The sequence below is a fragment of the Oncorhynchus gorbuscha genome, unplaced genomic scaffold (assembly GCF_021184085.1).
Source record: "Oncorhynchus gorbuscha isolate QuinsamMale2020 ecotype Even-year unplaced genomic scaffold, OgorEven_v1.0 Un_scaffold_2747, whole genome shotgun sequence".
NCBI classification, from domain to species: Eukaryota; Metazoa; Chordata; class Actinopteri; order Salmoniformes; family Salmonidae; genus Oncorhynchus; species Oncorhynchus gorbuscha.
Window position 1 is genome coordinate 2,311 of NW_025745137.1, and position 8,798 is coordinate 11,108.

General features: G+C 44.2%; 1 protein-coding gene across 1 annotated transcript; it reads left to right on the forward strand.

The window, feature by feature from the left end:
- Positions 1 to 2,162: 2,162 nt before the first annotated feature.
- LOC124017570 (hatching enzyme 1.2-like) lies at positions 2,163 to 3,496 on the forward strand. Its single transcript, XM_046332773.1, has one exon. The coding sequence runs from the start codon at positions 2,507 to 2,509 to the stop codon at positions 3,314 to 3,316; it is 810 nt and encodes a 269-aa protein (XP_046188729.1). The 5' UTR covers positions 2,163 to 2,506; the 3' UTR covers positions 3,317 to 3,496.
- The last annotated feature ends 5,302 nt before the right edge of the window (positions 3,497 to 8,798 follow it).

Here is an 8,798-nt window from a genome sequence, read left to right on the forward strand (position 1 = left end):
GCTTATTTACTGGTTATGGTATCACGCAAGTATTTTATTCAACATCTGACAGAAGTGCAGTACAATAAAGCTACCACTAAACGCTGATCTTAGATCAGTTTTCACCCCTAATGAATGATAGTTGGTTAATATGCCCCTATCTCTCCTCTCCTCCTCTTCTCCTCTCCTTTCCCCCTCCTCTTCCACTCTTCTCCTCTCCTCCTCCTCCTCCACCCCTCTCCTCCTCTCTCTTCTACCCCTCTCCTCTCCCTCCTCTCCTCTCCTCTCCTCTCCTCTCCCTCTCCTCTCCTCTCCTCTCCTCTCCTCTCCCTCTCCTCTCCTCTCCTCTCCCTCCTCTCCTCTCTCTCCTCTCCTCTCCTCTCCTCTCCTCTCCCCTCTCCCTCCCTCTCCTCTCCCCCCTCTCCTCTCCTCCTCTCCCCCTCCTCTCCTCTCTCCCTCTCCTCTCCTCTCCTCTCCTCTCCTCTCCTCTCCCTCTCCTCTCCTCTCCTCTCCTCTCCTCTCTCTCCTCTCCTCTCCTCTCCTCTCCTCTCAGTGTATTCAAGGATGGTAATTTCCACTTTAAAATTTCAGACTTCATTTTCCCTTGTGAAAATGTATCAACCCCTACAAAAATGTCCATGAATTATAATCCACATAATAATTAACTGTTGCTCACGATTCTCTTCCTGGAGTAGCAAACGGGCTCACATTAATAAGATCCTACATCTGTATCTAGGGAATATGGTGGCATTAGAGACCATAGTCTGTCTTGATCATCTAACTCCCATGAATGTTATGTGAATCTCTGTATGTGATAAGAGGGGTGCTATCTGCCATACCACAAGAGTAGAGTCAACCCACAGTCGTTTAACTAAGCTGGAACATGACAGCGGTGCAATGAAGACATATTAATCAGGTTACTAAGGAAGTACAAAAATATAAGGAAAAATAAATAGAAGCTTTGCACTTGTTGATAAGGTAGAATAATTTAAACAAACTTAACACGGGTGGCTTTTAATCCTTAGACTACTAGTCATTTCTATATGTGAATGTACCATTAGGGAGGGTGAGTAGAGTAGAGTGATGGTTCATCATAGAGGAGTGTGTAGCTTTCAGCCATATACAGATCTTTATCCTTGAAGTGCAGTTGATCCAAGGTCGTCCCTCACACTGTGTAGCCTAATCAGTGTGAAGCAGAACGTTTGGAGACGGTGTCTGTATGTCAGGCCCATGGACATACATCAGACCCAGTTCTCCTCGCCCTCTCACCTCAGGCGGGATGAATGAAGACTAGGAACTGAGATTATGTCTGATGATGTGATGTAGGAAGGAGGAGGGAGTGTACCAGTGTGTGGCACACACATGTAGATAAATACTGGAGGATGAATTACAGTATGTGAGAGAGAGAGAGAGAGAGAGAGAGAGAGAGAGAGAGAGAGAGAGAGAGAGAGAGAGAGAGAGAGAGAGAGAGAGAGAGAGAGAGAGAGAGAGAGGGATATGGGGAGGGAGAGAGAGAGATGGAGAAGGAGAGGGGGAGGGAGAGAGGGAGAGAAAGGGCGAGGGCGAGAGGGCGAGAGGGCGAGAGAGAGGGAGAGAGAGAGGGAGAGAGAGAGAGCAAGGGAGGGAGAGGGAACGAGGGAGATATACACAGAGAGAGATACTCAGCCTGTTCTCTATCTGTTGTGTACTCACCCACTCCGTCACCACCCACTTACACCATTCACAATCCTCAACCATTTTAGGATCTCTGCAGTGCTGCAATGGGGTCTAACAGAATCAAAAACAGCATTCCTGTCCTTCCACTCTTCCATAACCCTACAAACACCAGCCCCAGACACACAGTCTGTGTGTATCCAGTACAATGTCTTCAGCACAGCTAGGATTGGAATGATTGGGTATAAGGCCTTTAAAACGCTGTATTAACGTAAACCGGATTATTGAATGAAATGAAATTGTTACCACTTGTGGACTATACAGTATTGTCTGTCCTTTTACCATGTTTCTAGTCACTAAGACTTTAATGCCTCAACCAGGCTACAGTGGCCTCAGAGTAGGACAATTACAATCAGAGTTTCTGGTTTAGGAATGTGTGGGGAGAGTGTGTCTGGTCTGGTGGTGGCGCATCATAAAGACTGTAGCAGCATAGCTGGACAACTCCTACAGCTCTGGTGTAGATACATTACATTACCTGAACAACTTGATTAGACACGGCTAACTACTCTGTCTGAAGATTACGTAGTCATTCTGAATGACCCATACATGCATCAGTACAGACGTTGGTTGATATGAAACTGATACAACTTTCAACTGAACAATGGGAACAGTGAAACATTTGCTACTTTGGGTACAGAGAGTGATGACCAGCCGGTTCAGCCAGTTCAAGGCTGGATTGGTCACGAGTTGAGGCTTCTGAGAATGTTGTGTCCTGCGTCATCTGGGTGTTCGTCAGGCATCCGGCTGGCCGGGCTGTCCCCCACAGCCACAGCGAAAGAGGACACCCAAACAGTCTCTCCGACTGCTAAGAAAAATGGCCTACCTTCTTTCTCTCTCCTTCTTCCTCCTCTTCCTAGGACTCACACAGGCCCACCCTCTCCAGCTGGATGAGAAGGATGAGATGGTCTTCACAGAAGACCCAGATGATCTGGTGGACATCACCACCAGGATCCTGGAGACCAACAATGGCACCACAGAGATGCTGATGGAAGGAGACGTCATGGTCCCCAGAACCAGGACTGCCATCAGGTGCTTGTGGTCCAACAAATGTCTCTGGGAGAGGAAGAAGTCAGAGAACCTCGTCAAGGTTCCTTACACGCTCAGCTCAGATTTTGACTCTTATTCCCAGGGGAAGATCAAGTACGCCATGAACACTTTCCACGCCAAGACCTGCGTGCGCTTCGTCCAACGTAGCAACCAGAGGGACTACCTTAGCATCGAAAGCAGATCCGGCTGTTCTTCATGGGTTGGAAAAACCGGAGGTAAGCAGCTCATATCCCTCGAAAAAGGAGGGTGTGTTTACCACGGTACCATCCAGCACGAGCTGCTCCACGCTCTGGGTTTCTACCACGAACAGAACAGGAGTGACCGCGACAAGTACATCAGGATCAACTGGGAGTATGTTGAACGCGGGGAGGAGCCCAACTTCGACAAAGAGGACACCAACAACCTGGACATTCCCTATGACTACTCCTCCGTCATGCATTATAATAGATGGTCGTTCAGCACTGTGTATAGGAAGGAGACGATCACTCCTATTCCTGACGCCACTGTGCCCATCGGACAGAGCTTGGAGATGTCTGCGATCGACGTTCAGAGGGTTAACAAGCTCTACAGGTGTTAAAGGGAGGGAAAAGTTGGAGCTGAATCTGATGTCTGAATCTGATGTCTGAATCTTGATGTCTGAATTTGATGTCTGAATCTGATGTCTGAATTTGATGTCGGACTGTCAATGTTAAAATGATCTGGCATTGTGTTGTTTGAAGGCAACGTGTGGTTAACTCATTTTGTCATGTTCATTACTTGATAGTAATGGGAATAAAAATACATCTCATGAGGAAGCACATAAGTCCTCTATCTTTCTTTTGTCAAGTCATTTCAGTCAATTGTCCACACTACATCATTTAGTGTAGGGTTATGGTTATGGTTATGGTTATGGTTATGGTTATGGTTAATGTTGAGCCAAGGGATGAACATTAACCTAGAGTTAGGGTTATGGTTAACCTAGAGTTAGGAGTTATGGTTATGGCCAGGTTATGGATGAACATTAACCTAGAGTTAGGTTGGTTATGGTTAGGGTTATGGTTAATGTTGTGCCAGGGGATGAACTTGAACCTAGAGTTAGGGTTATGGTTAATGTTGAGCCAAGGGATGAACTTGAACCTAGAGTTAGGGTTAGGGTTATGGTTAATGTTGAGCCAGGGGATGAACATTAACCTAGAGTTAGGTTATGGTTAATGTTGTGCCAGGGGATGAACATTAACCTAGAGTTAGGGTTATGGTTAATGTTGAGCCAAGGGATGAACATTAACCTAGAGTTAGGTTTATGGTTAGGGTTATGGTTAATGTTGAGCCAGGGGATGAACATTAACCTAGAGTTAGGGTTATGGTTAATGTTGAGCCAGGGGATGAACTTGAACCTAGAGTTAGGGTTATGGTTAATGTTGAGCCAAGGGATGAACTTGAACCTAGAGTTAGGGTTATGGTTAGGGTTATGGTTAATGTTGTGCCAGGGGATGAACTTGAACCTAGAGTTAGGGTTATGGTTAGGGTTATGGTTAATGTTGTGCCAGGGGATGAACTTGAACCTAGAGTTAGGGTTAGGGTTATGGTTAATGCCAGGGGATGAAGCTAGAGTTAGAGTTAGGGTTATGGTTAATGGGGATGAACTTGAACCTAGAGTTAGGGTTAGGGTTATGGTTAATGTTGAGCCAGGGGATGAACTTGAACCTAGAGTTAGGGTTAGGGTTATGGTTAATGTTGAGCCAGGGGATGAACTTGAACCTAGAGTTAGGGTTAGGGTTATGGTTAATGTTGAGCCAGGGATGAACTTGAACCTAGAGTTAGTTAGGGTTATGGGTGAGCCAAGGGATGAACTTGAACCTAGAGTTAGGGTTGGTTAATGTTGAGCCAGGGGATGAACATTAACCTAGAGTTAGGGTTATGGTTAATGTTGAGCCAAGGGATGAACTTGAACCTAGAGTTAGGGTTAGGGTTATGGTTAATGTTGAGCCAGGGGATGAACATTAACCTAGAGTTAGGGTTATGGTTAATGTTGAGCCAAGGGATGAACTTGAACCTAGAGTTAGGGTTAGGGTTATGGTTAATGTTGAGCCAGGGGATGAACATTAACCTGGAGTTAGGGTTAGTTGAACAGTTGTTGATAGTTAGTTTGAACATCTATAAATCATCTGACGGGGGCTGTCCAGATAGTGGGATTCTACTGGTTCACTCCCACTGACCATGTACTTGCAGAGTCTCCCTCCATCCTTCTTGTTCTAGACACACGTATCTTCCGGACCCTGGTCCCACAGACAGACACACACATTCTCTCTGAAATGAAACCATATATTTTGCCGTAGTGGAAGCCCTGCGTCTCAAATCACTCTCTATTCCCATACATAGTGCCCTACTTTTGACCAGGGCCCATGCCCTATGGTCCCTGGTCAAAAATAGTGCACTAAATAGGGAACAGGGTTTAATTCGGGACGCTGGCCATGGACAACGTCCTATCTGTTCAGTGTCATATGTTAATGTGGATGAGGATGAGCCACATTTTGAATTACATGTAGAAAGAGCGAGCGATCTTAGGATCTCTGGTACTAGGAGGAATGCATGTGCTTGTGAAAGTGCTCTTCAAATGGAACTGGGCATCTTCTTGAGTCCAGTGGAATGAGTGCATTTGGAAAGAGTACAAAGGCAGAGGAATACAGTAGATGACATATTGTGGAATATTTCTTAAAAAGCATATGGATTCCTTCCCTTTGCCATTAGGTCTATCTCTTCCATCTAATAGAACTGGTTCTGTTATGAAGACTCACCTCATGTGTTTTAAAGTATAGAAATGACTCAAAGCCCAAAGAAAATGTTAAATGGAAGCAAGGAGGTTGATTTGGCTCCTATCTTCCTTTACATCTGTAGAGCTGTAATGGAGCTATGGGACACTCCTAAATCAATATGATTACAATGGAGCTATGGGACACTCCTAAATCAATATGATTACAATGGAGCTATGGGACACTCCTAAATCAATATGATTACAATGGAGCTATCTGGTGGACACTAACCACCCACTAAATCAATATGATTACAATGGAGCTCAATCAGGGGACACTCCTAAATCAATATGATTACAATGGAAGCTATGGGACACTCAATCAATATGATTACAATGGAGCTATGGGACACTCCTAAATCAATATGATTACAATGGAGCTTTGGGACACTCCTAAATCAATATGATTACAATGGAGCTATGGAACACTCCTAAATCAATATGATTACAATGGAGCTATAGGACACTCCTAAATCAATATGATTACAATGGAACTATAGAACACTCCTAAATCAATATGATTACAATGGAGCTATGGAACACTCCTAAATCAATATGATTACAATGGAGCTATGGGACACTTGTAAATCAATACGTCTACGGGAAAAGAAGGAGGACCTAAATCAAGCGTGGTTAGTGTTCATCTAAATTTGACTATAAGAAACTGAACACTTCACAAATCAAAACAACAAAGTGACAACCTAAACAGTTCTACTTTGGTGCAGACACTCCTAAACAGACTATAAAATAACCACCCTAAACAAAACATAATGGAAAACACTTCTAAATCAATATGGTTCTCAATCAGGGACATCGATAGACAGCTGCCTCTGATTGAGAACCATATCAGGCCAAACATAGAAATAGAAAATATAGAAAGTTAAACAAAACATAGAGTTCTGTACACTCCTAACTCATATGACCATACTAAATAAAGACAAAACAAAGGAATAAAGGTCAGAACGTAACAGAACATAACTGTAGAACACTCCTAAATCAATATGACTGTAATGGAGTTCTGGAACACTCCTAAATCATTATGACTATAATGGAGTTCTGAAGCACTCCAAAATCAACATGACTATAATAGAACTATGGAACACTCCTATATCAACATGACTATAATATTTTATTTAACTAGCCAGTTAAGAACAGATTCTTATTTACAATGACAGCCTACCCCGGCCAAACCCTCCCCTAAGCCGGATGACACTGGGACAATTTTGCGCCGCCCTGTGGGACTTCCGATCACGGCCGGTTGTGATACAGCCTGGGATTGAACCAGGGTCTGTAGGGAAGCCTCTAGCACTGAGATGCAGTGCTTTAGACCGCTGTTCCACTTGGGAGCCCTATTGTATTGGGATACAAACAAGATGTCTGACAGCTGTAACGTTGGAGAAGCTCCAGAACGGTTGTGGTCTGGGAGTCACTCTGGATAAGAGCGTCTGCTAAATGACTTAAATGTAATGTAATTTAATGGGAGAATTCGTTTTTCCAAAGACGATTCTCTTCGTTCTCTTGAGAGGACACGCAGTGACCAAAGTGTCAAATCAGCCTGATTAGATTTGACATGTTGATGTAGCATTTCTGGAGAGGAAACTGAAAGCAAGACAACACTACAATACTGTATATAGTCCATCTATGACATCTTTATAAACTCTTAGTTTTTTGCAGAAGAGCTGAATCGTGGTATCAACCTCCATATAAAACTACAGTTAACTACTGAACTACAGTCTCAGCAATAACTCCTGGACATATCTTGAATCGTTGCTGTAAAACGGGACTGCATAAATCCTCTCAAAGACCCGAAGACAGCTCCAATGACAACAGTACAGTTGTGTAGAGACTTGACTTGCTTTTTCTCCCTCTGTTGCTCAGTTTGAGATGGATAGTAGTCTCTCGTGACATATTTGGTTCTGGGTTTGGAAATGAGATGGATAGATACGCTTGTCTCTGGGAACACATATATGTTTGATGTGGGATTTGCCCATGAAAAATAAAAAGCAAACCGGTCGGGGAGTCGAGACGAGCATCCGGGACTGCATCATGAAGCCACCCTATTCCATTTTTAGTGCACTACTTTTGACCAGGGCCCTGGTCGAAAGTAGTGCACTATAGGGAAAAGGGTGCCATTAGGGATGCAACGCGGGACGCTGGGAAACAATGTCTCAGACACTCAGGGGGAATCATGTATGTGGGGGACGGACACAGGAGCACACAGCCGCCCCAAAGATAGAACCGACTGACATCTCCATATCTCTCAGCAGCCTTGCATGGCGACTGTTGGAAAAATGTGCCCCCCTGTTGACTTGTGTGTTCACACAGGGTGCATGGACACGGGAAACAGGCAGGGTCTGGGGCTCGTAATGGGCCAGATACCTTCATGTCTTGTACATCACGGCAGTGGTTCTCACAGATACAGTTTAGTCGTCCAGGTTTTTGTTCCAGTTTAGATTCATTCATTCTCTCTGTTCTCTTCTCAACACAATCCAGTGGGGTTTTCCCTGTAGTTGAAGAAGAATCAGACAGGTTTGTTAACCATTGCCAAACCCAACAGTGAAATCACATACACCACAGCTCACAGTACATTGAGTACGCTCATCCAAGCGTGGAGAGAGGGGATGGAGGGATGGAGTGGAGAGGTATTGGGTTCTGCCCCCTGAGACAAGACACTCTGGAGGGGCTATATATTGTAAAACCTCTGCCAGCTGCACCGGACAACCCTGCCTGGGTTCAAATCATCTTTGTTTTCTTTCAAACCCATTCACTGTGCTAGATTGAGCTTACCTGACGCAATAGAACCAATGGAATAGTCCCAAAAGTGCAAACTCCATCCATCTGGCAGTCCAGACAGACTCTAATATAACCATCAAACTATTTGAAGGGAAACAAATGCAGTTTGAACCCAGGTCTTCCACTGAGGAGCTCCACTTGAAACGCTGGACAATCCTGAGAAAGGGCAGTATTTCAACCAGCTATAGCAGCTCCACTGTCAACGTGTTACAATACATGGTGGATTGATGACATTAAAATCACACTATGTTGTAGCAGGCAGATAGAGGTGGTGGAGAAAGAATACAATGTCTGCTCAGACATGGTATTCAAATGGGATTCCAATCTTATAGGAGCAGGGTGGTAATTTGGCTTTAGCGTTTATAATAATAAGATTTGAAGTAATTCAATATAAATAATGATACATAAGTGTAAAAAGGTCATTGTCACATTGGGAATGTTTTCACTGTGTTTAGTGGGTCTATTGTGATTACCCACA